Source organism: Metopolophium dirhodum, chromosome 3 (genome assembly GCF_019925205.1).
Source record: "Metopolophium dirhodum isolate CAU chromosome 3, ASM1992520v1, whole genome shotgun sequence".
Taxonomy (NCBI): Eukaryota; Metazoa; Arthropoda; class Insecta; order Hemiptera; family Aphididae; genus Metopolophium; species Metopolophium dirhodum.
The window spans coordinates 14,468,461-14,492,297 of NC_083562.1; the positions used below are offsets into that span (position 1 = coordinate 14,468,461).

General features: G+C 32.5%; 1 protein-coding gene and 1 long non-coding RNA gene across 2 annotated transcripts; one reads left to right on the forward strand and one right to left on the reverse strand.

Annotated features, from left to right (window-relative positions):
- Window positions 1–649: 649 nt before the first annotated feature.
- On the forward strand, window positions 650–4,503 carry LOC132941390 (small ribosomal subunit protein RACK1-like). The gene is made up of 6 exons (XM_061009424.1): window positions 650–896; window positions 1,135–1,343; window positions 1,509–1,619; window positions 3,729–3,935; window positions 4,002–4,142; window positions 4,268–4,503. The coding sequence occupies exons 1-6, from the start codon at window positions 788–790 to the stop codon at window positions 4,448–4,450; spliced, it is 960 nt and encodes a 319-aa protein (XP_060865407.1). The 5' UTR covers window positions 650–787; the 3' UTR covers window positions 4,451–4,503.
- Window positions 4,504–9,680: 5,177 nt separating this feature from the next.
- LOC132941242 (uncharacterized) lies at window positions 9,681–23,326 on the reverse strand. The gene is made up of 2 exons (XR_009664143.1): window positions 22,601–23,326; window positions 9,681–10,054 (listed from the first exon to the last, which is right to left on the reverse strand). It is a non-coding gene; the product is annotated as an uncharacterized LOC132941242 (long non-coding RNA).
- Between the last annotated feature and the right edge of the window lie 511 nt (window positions 23,327–23,837).

Consider the following 23,837-nt stretch of genomic DNA (forward strand, 5'->3'; position numbering starts at 1 on the left):
AAATATATATTCTATATTGTATATTTTTAAAATTTTAATATCAAATATCAATGCAGGCCCGGATTGAGCCGGCGGGCTAAAACCCGGTGGGCCATTAAAAATGCGAAAGGTTTGGGCCGGTCTAGACGGACAGCCCGGTAAGTAATAATCCGGCGCTGTATCGATGTGTATGGTATTATATACTTATATATATAATATATAGTACGATTGTACGAATTAGTTAATATCAAAAATCAAAATATTTAAATATCCAAAAAAAATGCAACTAATTTTTATTTGTATACGATAAATTTATACAGAACATTAATATTTAATTCGTGTTATTTTTTGAACGTGCAGTAATTTAATGGCCGTGTCGTGGATCAGTGTGGCCACGTTGACGTTGAACTCTGATATTGTGTCGTAATTAATAAAATGTTAAAAAATTAATTTTGGCGAAATATCCATTAACAAGTGTATTCGTATAGCGAAGACAGAATAGTTAATAAGAAATGTTTTTTCACAACAATTGTATACAATGAACTACATTGAAATACAATAACGATAAAATACGATTCATTGATGTGTCATTAATCGTCCGACTACCGTGGTTAGTGTTTAACAATATACACGCCTGGTAACTGTGGTCACCTAACCCCAAACACGAATGCAAGCCGATCCGCGTCCGCACTCGCTTCACACATCTCTCTTTCCTATGGCCCCGAACTGAACACGTGAACTCCTCCGGTTTTCTCGTTTTTTTTCTTGCTATTTACAGGTACAACAAATTTGATTCAAACCCTTCGCAATGACTGAGACAATGCAACTCCGTGGTACCCTTCGTGGGCACAATGGCTGGGTTACGCAGATCGCCACCAATCCGATCCACACTGACATGATTCTGTCTTGTTCACGAGGTAAGTGCTGCATCTGCCTAACGCCCATCCTTACGCGTCTTACTGTAGGTCGCTATCGCACAGTTTTCTCGCCAAGAATTTGGGATCTATTCCCCAGTTTCTAAGACTTCAAACGCGGACTACGCTCCGGTTGTGTTTTGGGTTCGCGGATGTCTTGTGGCTCGCGGCGGGTCTCCAAACTACTCGAGAACTTTTGGTTTTTGTCCGGTTACTAATCCACTACTTTTTTTCTCCACAGACAAGACCCTGATCGTTTGGGACCTGACACGTGACGAACTCAACTACGGCATCCCCAAGAAACGTTTGTACGGACATTCGCACTTCGTCAGCGACGTCGTTCTTTCGTCAGATGGTAACTACGCGCTTTCCGGTTCTTGGGACAAGACTCTCCGTCTGTGGGATTTGGCTGCTGGACGTACCACTCGTCGTTTTGAAGACCACACCAAGGTTCAATATGTCTCAAGCTTTTTTTTTACTTTTTTTTTTTTTATTATATATAGAAGCTTTACTGCTTGGTAAGTACTTACACATGTCGGTATATGCTTCGCGGATTGTTCGTTAGGGTCACATTAATTTTTACATCCATTAAACATTTTTTATTTTTCTGTATAGGATGTATTGAGCGTTGCCTTCTCTGCTGACAACCGTCAAATCGTTTCTGGAAGTCGGGACAAGACTATCAAGTTGTGGAATACTTTGGCTGAGTGCAAATACACTATTCAGGTAATAGATAAGCTAAAAGTGTACTTATTAACTAACTATTCGTATCTCTAAAGAGAATAATCAGTCGGCATTCTGATTTTTGTCAGTGTTGCTCCCTCATAATTTAACAAATCATTCATTGCCCAACGAATCATGATAAAGTGTCTACCGAGATCACTGTTCTGGTTTTTTAATTTAGTTGCCATTTTAAAACTATCTTATCATAGGTCATCGGCAACTATCTTAAATCGTTATCTTTTACCAACTAGCGTGATTATGTGGTTCAAGATCACCGTTTAGATAGAATGGCTGCACATCGAACGATAAATAGTGGTTGGAGGAAGTGTTTATATCAATTTACTAGCTCTTAGTGCGATCTAGTGGTCATGAATGACGCGTAATTCCATCTTAAACCGTGTTCACGATGCATCGCGATGCATAGACAGTGATTTTTCTCTTTTAGAACAGAGTACCTACTTAAACATTGGTTGTATCAAGAATGCTTTATTATAATATATTTTTTAATTATAATTAAAATATTTTTAAGATGATACTACTTTGTTATTTTAACAATATTTTTGTTGATGTAAAGATAATTTGGCTTTCTTAATATTTACATTAATGTTAAATTAAAGTATGTCAGAATTACATTTGTTAGAATACCTATACTTGATCGTTAATCCCTTGTTTTTCTGTGATAACTGCTCGAGTTATAGGTACTATTGATACCTCATATGCAAATAACCTCAACAATTAGGTACAGGTTTATTCCATGTTTATATTGATTATATAATATTATGTGGCATCAGATTAATTATTATTGTATTCTGTAGAACATAATTGGGTACATTTTTTTCTTCTATCATCGTACAAATCATTAGAATTCCAATTTCTACTTTTTAACATACATATGTTTTTGGGTTGGATACAACTTTTTTTTTTGTAGCCGACTGTATAACAATACGGTGGCATGACACGTGCCTCAGTTAAAAGGGTGGTGAGTGTCCTGGAGACTAGGGGCATTTCACATATAATAAATGCTCATAATGCATATAATGCTCAAAAATTGATTCAAAGTTGAAATATCAATAAAACCCTACTAAGTGCCCTGAATAATATTCTTACCTAATTTATTGTAATATTAAAAATAATAGTAAATTAGATTCAGATTCTTGTTATTATAAAATTGTAAAGTTATACACAAGTTACTTAAATGTTGACCTGGGGTACACATGCGGTACAGTGTTCTCTTAGGTGGTTTGATTCCAACCTAAACATTGATTAGGTTTCCCAAGATTTCATCGCATATATTAGAGAAATAAGATTCTAAAAATGACTCCACATTGTGGATAGGAGAATCAAAATTAAAATACCTTTTACTTGGAAATATTTAATCTCTGCATAGTGTACACTACCTCTTTGAAATAATTACTTGCTACATTTATGAATCTGTTAAATGAAAATGTAATGTTATGGATAATTTGTTCTAACAATTGTTATAATGGTTGAAATTTTAATTTGAACCATAATAATGAACTTAATTTAGAATTTTTGTCAAAACCAGTAAAAAAAGATAACAAAATAAACATCTATAGTAGTACAAACTCCATTTTGCACTATACCTATATCATTTGATTTGTTTTTAAATAGATTATTATCTTGGTTAATAATAACAGATATTTAAAAATCTTTTTCTTAGTAATTCATTTGTTAGTATTGGGGAAACAGATTAACAAAACGCGCTCTGGTGGAAACAATTTGTACCTTCCAATTCGGGATGTATGGATATAGTTTTATATTGGTTATTTTACTTAATAATAAATGAATTCTGGTATTGAAACTTTATACACTTTTATAGCTAACTGTATATGTTGGTAAGTACAATTTCTACTAATATTATCAAATACACTTCAACTAAAGCAAAATATATGCGAAATTTCGGGAAAATACATACAATCTCCCGACTCCACGTAGGGGGGAACCCGCCTAACCATCGTCCATCAGTACGATAGGCGTCGACAGCGCTCCCAGTGTTAATCTGTCTTCCCAATAGGTATATAGTTTGTAATGTTTTAAAAATATTTTTTGTGTTAAAATAATTAATGAGTTAAATTTGATATTTTGTTTTAGGACGATGGTCACAGCGATTGGGTGTCATGTGTACGGTTCTCTCCTAATATCCATAACCCAATCATTGTGAGTGCTGGTTGGGACAAGGTTGTCAAGGTATGGAACTTAACTAACTGCCGCATCAAGACCAACCATTATGGACACACTGGATACCTTAACACTGTTACTGTTTCACCTGATGGTTCATTGTGTGCTTCAGGAGGAAAGGTAATAAAATAAATTTTTGGTTAACAAAAAAAAAAAAAATATTTCATTATTATTTTATTTTTATAGGATTGCAAGGCTATGTTATGGGATCTTAATGACGGCAAACACTTGCACACACTCGACCATAATGATATCATTGAAGCTTTGTGCTTCAGCCCCAACCGTTACTGGTTGTGTGCTGCTTTTGGACCATCAATCAAAATTTGGGTATGTTGCATTTTTTTTTGTTCCTTTTTTTATTTATATTTTATTAAAATATTTGTTGGTATTTTAAATCCATTACAATTAAGTAGGTATTGTGTTAAATTATTATTTATCTTTTTGTTGTTTAGGATTTGGAAAGCAAAGAAATGGTTGAGGAACTTCGCCCAGAAGTTGTATCTCAATCACAAAACAGCAATACCGAACCACCCAGATGTCTGTCACTTGCATGGTCAACTGATGGACAAACATTGTTTGCTGGATACTCAGACAATAACATTAGAGTTTGGCAAGTGTCTGTCAGTGCTCGTTAATATTACTACAATATATTTTGATATAATATATCGTCAATTTTTATTGTATCTTATGTTTGATAAATTTGTTTTTTTTTAAGAATTGGGTTCAATTAGTTTAATTTATACTCTATTCATGTTAAAAATTGTACTCCTTATCTGAGTTGTGTGTACGGGCATATTATTTCTTCATAGCAGGGGTACATAATATGAGTACTTTAGGAGGAATGACAGATTGAAGGTCTGACTGCCGCCAATGAATACGGTTCTTATTTGAATAGAGTAATATGCTATAATTTAAAAAAAAATCATATCCCTGATTCCTGCCTGAATATTATTGAATCTGTGAATGTTAAGCAACTACATCTCAATAACTGGGTAGTTCAGTACTTGATCAGACTAGTATGATAATTTTACTGCTATTTAGGAACATTAATTGGTTACTATTACTATTTACTATTGGTTCTTGTTGTTTTATTATTAAAATATTAACACTACACACAATTAAGTTTCAACAATTAATAATACTGTAGGATTATGACATAAACATATTATTATGCTTACTATATAACATAAAAAAAAATATAACACACTTAAATAATTGATTGATAAAATGGTATTCAACTATTATACCAAATATGAGAGCATACAGCAGCAGAGCGACTTCTCTGGTTTTTAAAACAGTGAAACTTGCTTATATGTTACATATTTTAGCTACCTACTGAGTAAAATCAATGGATATTTTCTCTTAATTTGTCAATTTACGTTATTGTAATTAGTAATTACTATCTAATACCTATAACTATACATAATATTATATCATAGTCTAGGTACACCGTACACTTGACATCTACTGTATAGGTGCAGCAGAGTTGATACCTAGGTACTTAACCATTTTTATTTTTTTTGATATACATAGTATTATACAAGTTTTTGAATTTACATATAGGTACGTCTATACTTATGCTTTTAAATGTTTTAATACCTACTCCCGATTCTGGCCTCTTCTCATGATATGTTATTTTTTTGTTTTTGTTTATTTAATCTTTTTGGTTAGTTATAGGTACACTTATAATATGTACCTAATATAGATTGCAATCTCCGTTTCCATTACAATATGATTTTATAATCAATTACATTTTCTTGTTTTAAAAAATACATTTACCTGCTAGCGCCCATGTTTTTATTTCCAATCTTATTTGTATATATTATAAACAAGTTATTTAATTTTTTTTTTCTTTAGCCAGCTTATCCTCAAGTGACTTCGTAATAATTTTAACGAATTTATTATTTAATAGGTAGTTATTAATTTATTAGATTTAAGGATTATAGCAGAGTGCATTCTCCGGATTTTACTTCAACAATAACCGTACCTATACCTATAATTTTTAATTAATTTTACTGCCAGTGCTCTTAAGTACTATAATTGGTTTAGGTAGATAATAATTGAAAGTCCTGTATTCTAGTATTCTTCTTGACTTGTAAGTCGATATATTAGCGAATTATTTTTTATTGTTGAGTTTTACCTATCTATTGTGATATTACTGGTTTGTGAAGAAGTGAAATCATCATCAGGTGATTATGTTAATAAATCTTTGAATAAATGATTAAAATACAAGTTAATAGATACATGATTATTAAGTAGGTATATTGTTTATTTAATGTTTTTATTGATGTAGGAACTTAATTCAATTTTTTTATTTATTTTTCATTATATTATTGTCTTCTAGATTGAATATTTGTATCCAAATTCCGAGTATCATTTTTATTAATAGTTTTATACGATGGGTAGGTAGGAAGGTAGGTACTATTGAATATTATCGATACGTGCGTTGTGCGTATAATTTTTAGTCTGGAAAATATCGAGCAATTGACTACGAATATGACGTCGTAATTAATAAGATAATAATAATAACAGCGTTACTTAATAATTTATTTTAATGGGTAATTTTTAAGTTTTAACACAGATTTCGTATTTTCAATAGGCACCTAGTGACTTACTGTACTTATAAATCCTTTTGCTATTTGTAAGTAGTTGTGTATACGCGTCATGGTAGATACGAGCGTACATAATTTAAAATGTCAGTGTAACGTTATGTCCTATACTACTATAGCTAGTGGGGGCGAGTGCGTGCGATTTATATTCTGAACCAACAACAGTATATTGTATATTATAATAATATGAAATATTGCCGGTACAAGTTTCCATTTTCCAACACAAGTAAGATTCTTGTCGTCGATCGATGGTTGCACACTAGCTCGGTCGGTGTTCACTTAAACAGCCAGTGTCATACCACTGAAGCACGACTGCACGAGTAGTTGCCTACCCACGTCAAAGTACGGAACATATACTTTGTTTTTATTATTGATATAAAACATTATTATTTACCATCAAGTTCTTTTTTACCATTATAATTTATAATTATTTTTTCTTTGGGTATATCATATAGTATTCTATACTTTACAAGTTATTAGTTATTAGTTATTACTATTCGATCGCTGCAACATTTTCGAGATGCCCATAGCACAGTATTTGCTGCAAGTAACCTACTCGATTATTTAATTTTTCAATAACACAAAATATACAGTGTTTATGCACTTGATTACTTGAATGCATTGTCAAATATATTTTCAACTTTAAAATTAGGTACCATTGTATAATGAATTTATTACACAAACTGGTGAGGTTCCATGTACATAGTAACGTGCCCAGGGGGGGTAAGGGTTTACCCCCCCCCCCCCCATTATACCACAATCCTGGGCACGCCACTGCGTATACATTATATAATCTAAGGATTTGCTATTTTATTTCCATCTACCAAGTACCAGCTGAAAAAAATGTTTATGGAGGATATATATTCGGAGTGGTTTTTTTATTGGACGTCGATAAATATTTAAATTATCTCAGTAAGCGAGCGAGTGACAGAATAGTGTCTCTCTAGCGAGTCGTGGCCTCTATTATGTATAGGTGGGAACATCCAGAGACAATATTATATTATAGGTAGTAATTTTCGACTTATTTTAATCCCCATTACATATACGATGTAGTAAATTTACATTAATATTTAAACTGGATATGTAAATAATATGTTCATAATAATCACGGTTTAAAGAGATAATGTAGGTATTTACTTATGTCCAGCGTATCGGTATAGAAAATGACATGAAATTATCAATAGTAGGTGTACACCTATAGTAACGAACGTAGTGGTAGAAACTATAGACGAGGATTGGAGACGTCCTTTGCATTTGTTATAATCAATTTCACCAACGATGATTTTAAGTTTTGAAATTATAGATTCTGCCAGAGAACCATAGCTATAGGTGTACATCATCGAACGAGATTAAATTTCGTTAGACATCGTTTGTAAAATAGAATAACATTTTGAAAACAATTATTGAGATGGGAGTAAACGCAAATATAAATTATAATTATATATATATATATATGTCTTCGGAATGAGCCAATATTTTATAATTAATTAAAACAAATAATAGCGTAGTCGTCAGTTGTACAAAATTCAAAGAATACAAATTGAATAAAGGCGACGATTCGTGTACCTATGTATATACAAGAACTCCGTGCAGAAAATATGACTAAAGAAATAGGTATTGCAAATACTTAAATGATAAAAAAAACCTCTGCATAATTGTATTTGGAACTTTGATGACAAACTCCACCCGTATTGTACCATAAAACGGAAATTGCGTTACCGCGGATATTAATGTTGGATAATGATATACCTAATGTATATAACGAATATTCAGGGAGCCGTTAGATAATATTTTTCTGAAACCAGTGACACTTATTAATTTGTCACAATATTATTTTTTAATATAATTTACATTACGCATATTGAGTCTAATACATAATAACATCTGAATATATAAAACCGAAAATTGAAAGCTTTGATGCTAAGATTCTCGGAAACTACTCGATCGATTGTCTTAATTTTTTTTTTAATGTAAGATTATAGGTACACGGAAAAGGTTTCTATCGCAATAGCATTTGTCCAAGTTAATTAACCTTTGAGTTATCTATTAATTAAAATAAACGTGTAAATTGTACACCTATATAATATAATATATATTTTTTTTGTTACATTCATTTTCTGTACGATCTTTAAATTTATTTTTTTACAATGAGTACAAGCGCTGCGGGAGTTGATGGGTTTGTACTTTGTAGGCTCGAGAGAAGAGTCCATCCGGTGACGGAGCTTCTTGACAGATTTATATAATATTTAATTGTATATTTTCGGTTTTATATTATATTAAGATTGTGCGGCCCGCGGGTTTCCAGGGTTACAATATGTATCTTAATATATAAAACCGTAATGATAAAAATAATAACTATAATCACAGTTTTTTTCTTTCCGTTAATATTTTTTATTATTTTCGCATGCTCGGCGAATCCCTCCTGTATATAGGTAAAACATAACAGGACAATTAAATGACAAATACTGCTTTATGTTACTATACTTGCTATACATATGGCTACTAGTCTATTACTGTAGTAGATAGGTTCTGTGTGTAGCTGAATATAATATAATATAATTTGTGTGTATCAAGTAATATCGATTGGTAAGTGGAGTTTGAAATTGTCTCCTAAAATACGTTTCCAATCCAAGTATCGGCGTGGCCAGTGAGTTTATTATTACATTTAGATTGTATATAGTATTATTTAATTTATAATTTTTTTTTCTCAGTTTTTTGTTTGTTTCCCTTCGGAATTCCGGAGGGACGTACATAAAATATAGCGAGTCGTTGTGTTCTGGGGCTAAAAATCGAGAAAGGCAAAACAAAAAAGAACGAATAATAAATAAGAAAGCGCCGCGCGCGGAGGAGCCTGCAGGGAAATGATGGCCGAAGCAATTAAAACTCTTAAAAAGAAAATCGACCCCTCGCTTAGGGCTACTCCCGCCAGTTTTTAATCACGCAGCAGCAGTCTTCTTTATTTCGTTCGTTCGTTTGTTACCCTGCGCGCGTCCTACCCCCCCTCCCCCCTCTGGGGCTGACACCGCCGCCGTAGTCGACCTACGGTTTTCCGAATCTTTTAATTTTTTTTTTTTTAATAATAAAGCAAAAAAAAAGGGCGAAAGGGAGACAGTGGAGGAGTGGATATAAAAGACGGAGTAAAAGAATTATGAGAAAAACTTCTCTCGTTGGTCCAATTTCCAAAACACAACGAGCATAATAATAATAATAATAATAATAATAATAACAAAAACGAGAGAAAACCGGCGAACGAGAATTGAACGAAAAAGTAAAATATATTTCCAAACAAAAATACATAGTACTTATTTTATACATACTTATTATACATAGCAAATTTCCACGAGAAACAAACTTTTACTCGTTGAACGTTGAACTGTGTTTTAATTAAAACATTTTCCCATTTTAACCGAACTAAACATATCGGAATAAATTGTTTCGATTCAGTTATGTTATTTTTCCGGACAATATTGTATTGTATTTGTAGTGACTCCAAAAAATGAATGCGTCTTCATCGAGTGTAAATAAAAACCCAAGCGAATCAATTTCGAATGTTGGCTTCCGATTTTAACCTCTATTTCGTGAACTGCGACGCCTAGAGCCTTTTGAAATATTCTCTTGTCCACCATCAACCTGAAACCAAAATAAATTATAAGTAATTTCTCGACCGATTTAGTAGTGAGTGTGTGGCGATTATAATGATATAACAACATTATTGACATATGGGCAGGATAACCAATAAAGCAATACACCTAATAGTAATTATGTGTTAGATACAATAAACTGTAGGCAACGGTCATTTGCTGATGGCTAATAATTATAATTTTAATAGAGTGGATCGTCAGTTTTGGTTAAAACATAAGTAAGCTTCGATGACGATCTTATTTAGTTCTGTCGAAATTATATAGAAAACCTATATTCTTTGAACATTTAAAATTTCTAGTTTCACTCAGCTAAAGTTCATCTCATCCACTAAAATACCTACCAATCAGGGTAAGCTATTCAGAATAATACGTCCGAAATTAGGACTCCTGATCATTGGCTAAGTGTATTCAATTTTTTGGTTAGAAGGACGTTGAACCCGCATATGTGTTGTCTCCGTACCACAATTAATGTACATCATAGTAAATCTACGTTGAGCAGAACCAATTTGGTAATGTTAGTCTTAATATTAGAGTGAAATTACCAGTTACAAAATTTAATGGTAAGAATATTATCTAAAATTCACACATAATATCAATAATCTCATACTTCGGTTTTTAATGATACCTATTTACATCTTAAAATGATTTAACTACTTATGTAATATATTATAATTTCAAATGACCACAATTCACTTTAAAATGAAAATAACTATCAATAAAATCTTAAGAGATAACGCTCTTACCTAACGTGAACTCTTTTTTAAACTTATTAGCTATTACATCATAGTCAAGACGTGAACTTATAAATAATATTGCAAGACATATTACCTATATAAAAATATAAATTATAATAAATTATATTGCGATCTATTTTTATGGACCGTACCTATAGTCTACCACGCAACGTTATTTAACCGAGTGTTTCCTAAACAAACTATTTATTTCATTCGTATTTTTTCGAGCAATTTGTAGGTATCAATGAATCGATAGACTGTTTAAAAGTGAAACAAAACACGTTATGGTCCACATGAGCGCATTATCAATTTCAATATTTTGATTAGCTTGAAACAAAACATGTAAACATAATAATAAATTATGATATGCATAGGTAAACTGTGGTAGGGTTATAGTTGTTTTGAAATTTGAATATTATATTACCTACCATATTTATTATTACAATAATTATTACTGAACACACAAATTCTATGTTAGAATCTACAGTAATAGGCCGACAAACTATTAAAAAAATATAATATATTTCATACACATTATATTATGCACTTACACATTTCAAACACATCGAACTATCGGTGTATTTCAAAACAGTTAGTCTTCTAATTTTATAAAACGAAATTAATTAAAAACGGTTCTCAGCGCCTAAAGAGCCTATACTGTCTTTTTTTGTAGACGTTTAGATAGTGTATAATGGACAATCTGTACGATCTAAAGTCGTTCTGGTTACTACGGTAACACAGGCACACGGCAGCAACAACCGTTTAATAAGTAAAACGTACACTGGTTATTTATTTATTTATTCATTTGTTTTTTCGGATCGAATCGCGCCAAGGGTGGGGGGAGGGGGTGGCAAGGGAGTGGCGCGGTGGTAGCGTCGACGGTGTTTCTCGGAGATATTCAATAAAAACGCGAACAAATCTAAATGCGCGTTCATGAATAAAAAACTGTTTTTTAGACGATAATTAGTGTACGCGGCGATAAACAATACATAATTTACGCGTGGCAACCACGTCTGGAATCCGAATGGCAGCTATAAGTATAACAAAGAAGAAATGGACGGCGGCGGGGGTGGCCGGCGAGAAGAATGAAAGCAAATACCGTTTTTCAAAAACCTCGTGAAACGAGGTTATGGTTTTTATGTGTACATAATATATATACATAAATATGGCGAAAATCGCTCGAAATACTTTATTCTACACCACATAAAAGTTTTTTTTTAATAGTTTCGTACTAACTAACCCGTTATATAGCTGTCTGTTTGCCGCCCCCCCCCTTCCCTTCGCCAGCGCCACCTCAAGTACGTATAGTTGGAATCGGTCCAATTCAAAAATTCAATTATACGCGAGAAAATATTGTTTCCAAAAAACTGTAACGGTTAATTATTAATTAATATTATAAATCGATTAAGATTGTTTTCAGTGAGATGAAAACTTATTGAAAACTTTTGTAGTTATGAAATAATCGAAAATAACTATTTCTCTGTTATATAGGTGTATAGACGATTTTGCTTCTGAACCTAATTTAGCTACTGGAATTTATCGCACCGAAGACCATACATATTGTAGTGATCCATGCATCATGATCGCTTCACGTGATTATGTGAACATTTGACACGAGTGACGTACGCCGTCATATTATTTTATTTTCTAGTGTTATTTTAATTTTATTTTGACGCGATCACATTATTTCTTTAACTGTACAACGCTCAAACACACCTAAATATAGGAGTGTATCAGTGTTTGCACTTTCCCTCGTTGAGTTTTGGGTTCAAATCCCACATGATGGTGTGTATTTTTCTACTGACACGCTGGTCATGTAGAAGAGATCCGAAATCAGATGATAAAATTACACGAGTGGGATTCGAACCTATATCTACTCCACGCGTTATTACTGGGCTGTAAAAGAAAAAAATTTATTTGCCCGTATAAGCATCACCCTAATGCATATCCCTTTACATCGTATAACCCAATACTTGTCATCAAATTTATTTTTGTCCTTACAATTGACATCTCTCAGTTTTTCACTATCATATGTATACTTCATACAACTGTTTTGCTCAATTATGTTGCGTTTATAGTTATGTATACTTTCATTAGAATAGAAGATGATAGTAAATCGATGTCCCGCACAGCCTTCGGACTGGCGTTCGGACTTCTGTACCTGCGTGTCTCGTGCGCTGGTGAACCACTATAATTAAATTACGAAAAACGCGAGTGAGGGGGTAAACAGTAAAAAAATCCGAGTCCGATTTATTTGTCATCGCCGCACAATAGGCACGTGCTTATTGCGTAATATAGACGATTCGCCGCCTCCGCCGGCGTAACAATAGGACAGGCTTTAAATAATAATAATGATAATAATGTTTACGGTTGGTTTAATGCGTGCACAAAACACGGTCTCGCACTAGATTCGCACGGTTTTATTATTTCTTACTTATAAGAGTATATTATGCGTCGCCGAGGAAATAATACTTTTCGTAGGTATAGGTATACAATAGCCACCACCACCACCGCACCCTAATACCGCCACAACCCCTGCTTCGGTAACAGCGGTCGACAGCCCCGCAAAATAATAGTATAATAATAATATATTGCCGCCTCACTGTTTTATATTCCGTTACCTCTGTGTCGCCGCGTATAATCTCGGCGCGCGCGCTCTTAAACGGCTCCCCTTTTTTTTTTATTTCGGCCCCGCTCGAGGTATTTACAAAATGTCCTCTCCACCGCGAGAAAACTTCTTCCCCAATAGCTCTTCATTTACTTCTTATCCCTTTCCCCCCCCTCTCTCTCTCTCTCTACCGCCAGCCTATATAACGCCGTCGCGGAGGAGTCCAATTGCAGCCGTACCGAGATTTCAACGATTTTATATAATATTACGCTGCTGCTGAATGGTGTATTGATGGCATACAGTGATTTTTTTTTTTGTAATTTTCTCTTTTCACATTTTTTTCATATACACCTAATATAGAACATATTAGACGATACGACTTACCCAATATCTATGTATAAGTGTTTTTCATAGAAAATGATCTTTAGACATATTTTCCCGAAATGTCGCTGCAGCGTAGACCTGCATTTTATGCACATATTGACGTTCCACATATTTATCACCCACACGGCTATACCTATTATATTATAATATCTAGTGGTTGACTAAAGTGACCATAGTTTATATTAAAGATTTTTTAAAAGCGTTAAGTTAAAACTCTTCCAAGTAGAGTGAGAAAATAGCTTTTATATAACATTATATTATAATAGGAAAACAAATTATGCGTTAAATTTTTAGAAATTACTAACCTAATCCACAGGCTATCAGTGTTAATTAATAAAATGTAATAAATAATTAATTAGGTACCTTGAACGTGTTTTTATTATACATTTATTTACATTATATGCACCTAATTTATGTATTTTAATATGAGGTTTATACAGTTCTGCACCAGTTATTAAACCCTCCTTCTCCACTACCTTCACATATTATCATTAAAAAATAAAACAACAACGACAATGTAATTTGTATAGATTTGGATTCATAGTTATTGTTATTATTTTTTAGTATCTACTCAACAGTTCAATTTCAATTATCTATAACAAAAATTATAAAAGTTTATTACGTAATTTTGATTTTAAGACTAATAATTATGTTTAAAAGGAACTTAGAACAAATACACGTAGATGTGTAAATATATTATAATATATGCATGTTGTATAAATATCATTAATTTAATTACATTTTTGAAAATGGTTAATCCAGACACGAAATTTTGTAATATCATGGTTTTTAAATTACGCTTGTTATACAGATTTCTATAGCGGTTTCATTTTCATCCCCTTCCAATTATATTGACCACTCTTAGTTGGGAAAATGGGCAATTATCATTTTTTTCGGTTAAGTTATTCATTTTGGTTAGATAAAATTTGTACAAATAATTATAATTGAACCTTTCGGGCTATTATAGACATTTGCATTTTAATCGTATTCCTATTGTAGTTTTACATTTTAAGCGAGTTTTTAATATGATTATGTGTTTTTCTGTAAACTAAAGATATAATTTTGAATATTGAGTACAAATAAAGAAGATGTTTTTTATGTGTTAAAACAATTTTTTACAAATAAAAATAAAATAAAATAATTATTTTTATTTGTTGTTTAGGTATCTACATTTTTTTAATCTATAATAGATTAAAATATTAAAATAAATTAGTTTCAATACTGCAATAATATACAGAAGAGCTCAAAAGCATGAAATTCAATTTTATATTCTTAAAATATTATTATTGTAGCTGAAATTATAAGTAAATTAAATTATTTCACTAATAATAAAATATAGTGATTGGAGTGTATTGTGCAAGTTAGCCCCTTAGCCCCTTAGGTTTAGGATATATCATACAACTTATAATAATGGGTATATTATATAATAATTATTGTATATTTATATATGTAGGTTATAACCAAAGGGTTATATTACCTAATGGTAGGTATACATATTGTTATTTGTAGGTACCACGAAATAACATTTTTTTACATTGATACTTTCATAATTTTTGTCAATGTGAAAATCACTTTCAGTAATCTTACAACGTGAGAGTACTAGAGTAATATTTTACATTTATACATATTTTATGAACCAATAAATCCGATAACGAATTAACTAATTATAAAGATGATCGATAGGATCATTTAATATTTGTATTACCTAACATCGTAGTGACATCAGACCTATATCTATGCGTCTTATTACTGCAGTTATACTAGTTATATAATATTATATATTAATATATGCCTATACACTATAGACTATACTACTATAGTATAGGTATACAGACATACAGTATACAAATTAAAAGTTCAATGTGTTCCTATGCTAAAATTTAGATATTAGCCAATATTACACCAAATATTACGAATTATTATGACACTGATCATCGTATGATAAATTAAAAAAGATCAAAAATAAAATTCACCCAAAAAAATTATTGCTGAAACTCTGGAAGTCTGTCGTTAATCCTACAGGTTTTATTATAAATCATAATATTTTGCTAACGTTGTCAAAATTAAAATATATATACCTCCTACCTATCTGTTTATAGTTTAATAATTAATAGTAATCCTATTATTAGTATTATAAGTAGAAGCTTAGATTAATAAATTAATACAGAGTATACTCAGGTAGGTATTCGTTATATTTTGTGGTATTATGTTTCAAGGGTATTAAAGTCATTTTTCGACCGTTATAAGTTATAAGTTATAACACACGAGAAAACAATTCTGCGGGTTTATTCAGAGCCACATATTTTTTTCTTTTTAGCAAAGTCACAACAAATGTATAGTCAATTACATCTTATTTTTTTATCAGTTTTCAAGTTAAATATATTATTCTTAAGTATTCATTAATTTGTATCTCCGAGCCTTTCACATATTTAACACATTCTGGTCTACTGGTTTTTGCACGCTTAAGTATGCCATGCAATACGGTTTAAGTGTCTTTAACCAAAACAATTAATTCTTCACACATATAACTTTAATATGATAGGGTTGTATTATATTTTAATTTTTAAATAGTTACTAAAACCTTACATTTTTGTAAAGGAGTCATTAGAGCACGTTAACAACGTCTGACACGAGCTATAACAAGATTATAAGCTTTTAATTATACGAAATACCACGTCCTCAAATAAAGCGCTTTAAAACTGTTCAAATAATGTTTATGGTTAAATTAGTAGGGTTTTGTTTTGGATAAAATACGTGTATCGTGTGTTACATACATGATACACACTATATAATTTCTTAACTGATTGGTCGGTGAATCAATAATACGTTATAATATTTTATTTCCCCTGACATTCAAAAAACAATACAATTAATATAATATAGGATACCGACATTTTATCCCTGTTAATATTTTATTCCACACTTAATTTTAAAAGTTAGCAATGTCTTATTATAATAACTTATTTCAACTTTTTTGTTATCTGTGTACCTATCTAATGTATTAAATCGTAACTATTTTGTTATGATATGGTTTCGTAAGTCTCGCATATTATTCAAATTGTAATAACTTCCACCGTGAAGACTATATTTATTGTTATTATTATAAGTGGATTAATACAGCCTTATAAATAATTTACATAAAATATCCATTTTTTTGTTGCAGTTGTTACTTTGAAAAATAACATTGCATATTTATTGATTGTTACATACAATTTTTACTCAATGAACTGTATCATAAATAAAATATAAATACTATATAGGATAAACGAAAATTTCGATAAAAAGTATAATAATATACGTTTGAGTGCCTAATATGAAAATAGTTTTTATGCATTTAGTGCAGATTTCTGCCCACCATTTTTATTTTAATCGTATAATACGATGCAGTTAGTCTTATGGTAAGTTTTTGCACTGTACTTAGTTATTATATTAATTAAGGTCGACTGACCTGTGCGGAATAAATTATTGTTATCATATTATTAAAAAAAAAAAAATAATAAATATGGTTTCTTACGGACACAGAAACCGACGAGAAGAAGTTACGGTAATACACTCGATATATACGTGGTACGGTACCTACCTATATAACTCTGGTAATGCGAACGACTTAACTTAATATGATTACACCCGTGTCAGAAAAAGTTTATTTAACGCGGTGGTTACGAATTGGCGAGAATGTCTGGCTGCACCCTTGTCAAGCGGGTTGCCATTTTATATAACTGTTAAAATGTATCAGAAGTGACGTGTACGAAATTGACAGTCATTGTATATTGTTTATTTTCCTGCTGTATATTATATCGGACGTCAATTTCGATATGAAATAAAAACTCTAGATTTGAGACCGGATGGAAAGTTTTTCGTATTATTTATAACGTACGCGAGGGGAACTACTGCAAGATGCAACTACGTACGGGATGTGCGAGAAATATTTTTCTTGTAGTGAATAATGCTCGTCAAAACTGACAGAGGAGAAAAAATTCCCGGCGCCGACCGTAGCATAAAATAAAAATAATAAAAATAAAAATAACTACGGAGGTGGAAAAATTCAGCTCCCTGGAAAAGGCGACGACGACAACGTCAAAAGGGAAAAAGACAACACTTCCTTCCGCCGAATCGATAAAATTGAAAGATTTTAAGGAAATACAGCGGCGGGGTAGAGAGGGTTAAAAAGAAAAACGGAGTTGCGATATGAAAAACGGCGGCGGCAGAATCGTCGTCGTTTTGTGTATAGCCGCCACCACTGCTCGTCAAGACCAATAGCCCTGGCGGGCGGAGAGGATGCTGGGCGGCGGACTTGCGGGTGGGGGTGGTTTCTGTTTTAATGGAACCCTCCTCACAATTCAAATCCCCAGCCCCCGCCCGACAGTAAACGAAAAGAAGGTGGGTCGGTAAAAATTTAATCTTCTCTTCGGCCGGTTCGCCACCACCCCCGACAGACGCCGCCGCCACCGCCGGCCAACGTCTCCGGGTGTATTTTTTTCCGCGTCGATCCACTACTCACACCCTCTCCAATCTCCCGACGTTTTTATATATATTTATATCTGCAGTTATACGTATATATCGGACCCTTTTTATTCATCCCCGTCCTTTGGTTTTTTTTTGTCTGCCCCCGTTTCGAAATCTCCGTTAAGTAAGAATAATGGCGACCGTTTTTTTTTCATCATTACCCTCACCCCGCCTACTACTGTATTATATATATAAACTAAACGAAACTAATTCCGAAACAATAATTACATCTTTTCCTCGTAAATTGTCGTCGTCCTGGTCGTGTTTTGGTAGCGATCTCTTGGACGCCGACGTCATACCGTACTTCGTGAGGTTTGATAAATTACGTCTCTTAGGTATAGGTTTTGATTTTTCTGATCAATAAATAATATATTATGTAACAATTTTTATAAGTGAACAAAATTGTTGTCATATTTTGACAGTAATTTGATATAAAGTCTGTCGCCAGGCGTCGGAGATAAAAAACAAAGTATGTTCTCGTTAATTATGCGTTCGATTATCCAACTATACATCAATTAGATATTTACGATGTCATATCATCACTTTTAAATATATAATACTATGAATTACCAACTATTGCCACGATTACAAATGGGATGCGTCTATATGTTTTTACATCGTTATGAATTTATGTTTTTTACTATTTATCAAGAAGAATATTCCCGTTTTTAAGCATTACACAGCCTAAAGATACACAGGTGGTTCACGAGTAATTCGTTTGTACTAAGTATGATAAGTAATAACTCTAGTTAATATAATATATAATATTAATCTTCGATACAAATAAAGTATAATTTATTGAGTCAATCAAAACTTAATATTTGGATTTCGTTTAGTTTACTATTAAATTGCATCACAATAAATTGTATACGAGCATTTAATAACAAACTATTCGTATAAAAACTGATCACGTATCACATATTATAAATACAGGAATGATGGATAAAATTTTTATTTTTCTGTTATGACTATGAGCCTTGAGGTAGTAACTAAAATATAATGTGTATTACTATTGATCGATCGTTGCTAAATACTTACAAGTGACGATGAACAGTTTCTTAATAATAATACAAGCATTTGATGTACGAGCATAGAAAAGTTATGGGTATAAACATTTTTTGTTAATATTTTTACAGGAAATTCTATAACTTACTAATATAATTTCGATATTGACGTTATTAATAATTTATATAATTTGTCGTTATTTTTTATGTAAAAAATATTATTGAAAATTGATTGTACCCAATTATAAAATACATATTACAGATCACAGATATTATGCTTGTGTTAATTTATGTACTAGAATAAAATAACTCATAAGTCATAATGGACGAGTGGATAACTTTAATTTAGAAAACTGTGACTATATCTTATATTAGTTATTTGTTACTTCTATTAGGTACCTATTATAGAATTATAGATTGCTGTAATGTTGTAAGGCAAGTGTAAATGTTGATGCGAAGGACTACTGCGATGAGTGATGGTTGAGTGGGACGTATACTCGCCATTTGCCATTTGGTAATACGGAATTCCGTTACTATATCTTTGACTTGAAGGCCACTACACAATATTATTAAACATTATATACAAATATATTATATTATACATTTTTAAAATAAACAATAGTAAGATAAACAATTAATTAATTTTTAGTGCTTCAATGTCTTCAATTTTGCGCAGACAACAGTGATTGTGTTTACTTAAGTTAGAAATGCACGGAATCCTGGAATTATGTAATATAAATATTTATTGAAAAATAATAAGTTTCTATTGTATTGAATAAATATGATTTCAAAAATATAGTATGTTTAATTAATCTTGACCTAATATTTTATTATGCTAGTAAAGATTGACAGCTATGAAGTGAAATATTCAAATTAACTACCCGTAATTATGATAAAGGCTTGAAAACATCCTTTTAAGTTTCACAGTTGTTAGTTGATGTTAAAATATAGGTACCTTTAATATTAACTATAATTAATTTGAAATAGCCTATTATTGTGTTACGAGGTATAGGATGCTAAAACCGTCTTAAAATGTACGTGTAAATGTGTGTAATAGGTACATTTTGTATAATATTATTATGCTTGTTCTTACTTTGCTTTACATTTTAGTCTTAAAAAAATGGTTATTTTTTACTTATTAGGCATATTTTATATACAAGTAGGTACTTGATATAGAATCATCATTTAATTTTTGTATTGTGTTTCGTATATGGTTTCAATGTTAACTTTAAGCTGTAATACCTATGTTCAATATACTTCTAAGTTAATTAAATTAAAAACCGTTGAATGTGTATTGATTTTTGATAATTCCATTAAACGTTAAAAAGTACTCTTTCTTTAACCTTTTATATAGTTGGCTATTTAAAATAGGTATATAATTTTACATTTTGACGTATATAGCACGAGCATCCATTGAAAGGTATGTTAATTAAAACTTTTTTTATTTTCTTGTAAATGCTCGAAAAAGTAATTTAAACTCTTTGATATTCACTTCCTGGCGTCGTCTAAAAATAAAAATAATCGTTCATTTTTCTATAACGATAAAATATAATTTGATAACGAACTAATTTATAATTTCAAGAATTACTGATACATTATTAACGAATTAATTAAAATACATCATTATAAAACTAATTAAAAATAAACATACGAATTTCGCTCTGTTGTTTGAACTCAAACGGGGATTTAAATATTTTAATTCGACATTTAAATATTTATTTTATAGTTTAAATAATAATATTTTTTGCGCCGATTAATCAATGTTATCGGCGGCGGACGACTATACGTTGTATCCGACACGATCGATGACAGTTGGAGAAATCATCCGTAAACAAGGATAAAATAAAAACAATGAAAATGGCGTATTAAGCGAAACAGTTGAAAAAAAAAAACCGTTTCGTCGATTTCATAATAAATAATAATATATTATCATTGAAATGCAATTGTTAAAATCTCGTTACGAACAACCGCAGTGCACGCAATAATAATAAATTTTAGGTAAACACGGTTTACGAGCCAATCGCGAAAAAAGCGCACCTAACGCATTAAATGAAATTATACCGCGTGCTTCGGATAACATCGTGTTATTGGAGTGTTACATTATGTAGTTTTCCGCGGTGATTGCGTTTCCGGCGAGTTCTTCGGTGCTTGTAATACCTACCTACCACCCTGAGAACGTGCGGAGAGTATATTATTTATTATTGATACCCCATCCGACCCGGTGGAGGGGTTCGAGAGGTTTATTATTTATTAATTGACCGCCGTCTCTACGCTCGCTATAATATCGATACACACATCCATCTATGAAAATCATACAGGGTGATTGCGACAGTACAATCTTATAGGTAATACGAACAAATTATTACTTTTAAAAACATATGCTACATTTTACTATTTTTTCACTTGGTTATCAGCAATGTTCGTTGTTGTAACGTAAAACGGGACCGTTCACTCTAATACATAGTTTGCCAGACAAAATAATCACTCTGTATATTATTATAGGTAAAATAGTAAAATATCATGCCGAGTAAAGCAGTCGGGTAGTAGTCATTACTGCTTGCAGGCTACGACGTACAACATTATTATATTATTATATGTACATTGTATACGGATAGCCGGAATACGATCAATTATTTTATACCCACTTGACGGACAAATTTATCGGGAAAAACGGAGATGGCATCGGGTTTGTGAGAGGGAAGATGGGTGGGTGGCGTCATGGAAATTGGCGGCGCGGGGAGGATATACGTAGAAACTCTCGAAGATGTTACACCCTGTCGGACGGGGCGCGGGTGCAGACGAGGGTCGGCGCTCACGGATAGCGGCAGGATGATTTTTCGTTCTCGTTACAAATTAAAATAATTAAAAACGGACCTACGGGAGTGGAAAAAATGAATACAATTATTGCCAACCGAATTCAGTTGCCATAGTGATTAATGGTTAGTGGAGCCAGGCATTAACAGGAACCGATTGAAAAAAAAAAAATAGCTGAACAGAAAGTTCAACGCGTCTCTCGAGGTGGTCTAATGTACACGCTGTGTACGTGTCGGTGGTCTATAAATTGTAATATATTGCGTATGAACACAAATCCAAACTCGTTCGATTTCCAAAGGTTTATAATGTACACATATTATATACGTAATACAAATACTTACGATTTCAGATTTATTATATTATTTACTGATGCCCACAGTTGTAAATTTCCTAGTTTTTTTTTTTTAATTGAACATTTATTTTTAAGGAAGACTTCAAATTTTTTTAATATTTTTCACTTTCGTATAGTTACAACAAGTACTCACCCGATCCGATGCGACGACGGCTCTGTCCCAGCGACGACTGACGGACAAGATAACCCCCTTTGTTGGGTAAATATCGCCCGGCGTGGTCCTAAAATCCGGTTGTCCATTGTTTTACGCGGCGTGCGCACGTTTAATAATTAATGTAGGTAGGTACACTCACGACGAGGACCGAACAATGAGGCCCCCTGCAAGTGGCGTTGCACCTGGACGCCCAGAGGTCAGTTACGGACTCTGTTTGCCAACAACGGCCACGTCGTTCTCGGGGGGGTTCTTTTTGTGTATATACACAGGCATTCTTCGTCACTGCTTTGTCTATATTATTATTAAATAAGAGACTGTTGTTGCGTGTTTCTAAATCTCCGCTGCCGCGGGCCGTGTGAAATTAAGATACGAGACGGATTCAGTAGCAACGGTCTTTCTATAAACGCCACGACTATACAATATTATACCCTCTTCGCCCGTAACAAAAGTTATCGCACCGCATATATAGCCAGAAAAAAAGAAACCCTAATTCATTATAAGGTACGAGTTTGATCTAAAAAGTCGGCTGGACAGCGATAACTATACTCTTCGCGGTACCGTGCAAAGAGGTAGCAGTGTGCCTTAATTTTTTCGACGAACGATGTATAGTTTGTGCGTTTACTTTATTAAGCTGATAATACTATATATGGCCTGTACTAATATATGGGCGCATGTTATAATATATAAATTTAAGACATTTTCTACGACGGGACGTACCGTTATGCGATCTACAGGAAATCTCGGTTTAAATTTATTACCGTTTTCAATGATTATCAGAGATTATGCGCTGTGCCGGGGACCGGCCTTATACAAGACAAGTTTTCAGTCATACTTGCAATTGAATTAGTGCGATAAAATTTCAGAAATTGATGTGAAACAAACTCGTATAATTGAATGGCGCGTTGTGTATTAAAATTCTGAATAATTTCGTTCGGCCCTTTTAATTTGGTTTTCTTAGGCATACTTATATAGACGTGGCAACGGGTACGAGGGGGTGAATTTATTATTATATGTTATCACGACTGTGATTGGATTACGCACTCGTTTCAATCGAAAATGTTTTCTTAGAAGACGCCACCCAATTACCGTGCCACTATCCAACACCCTAATAAAAACACAATCTAACTTCGTTGTCGTGTCGAAATTCGTTTACCGGGGTAGGTTAACGCGCACCGCAGTGCAATAGTCTTGGCAAAGTTTTGTGGAAAAAAATAAC

Bases quoted from the DNA above. Each gene is read 5' to 3' on its own strand.
- LOC132941390 (XM_061009424.1), top strand. From the start codon at position 788: ATGACTGAGACAATGCAACTCCGTGGTACCCTTCGTGGGCACAATGGC. The intron at 1,620-3,728 runs GTAATAGATAAG...ATTTTGTTTTAG, and splicing joins AGTGCAAATACACTATTCAG to GACGATGGTCACAGCGATTG. The intron at 4,143-4,267 runs GTATGTTGCATT...TTTGTTGTTTAG, and splicing joins GACCATCAATCAAAATTTGG to GATTTGGAAAGCAAAGAAAT.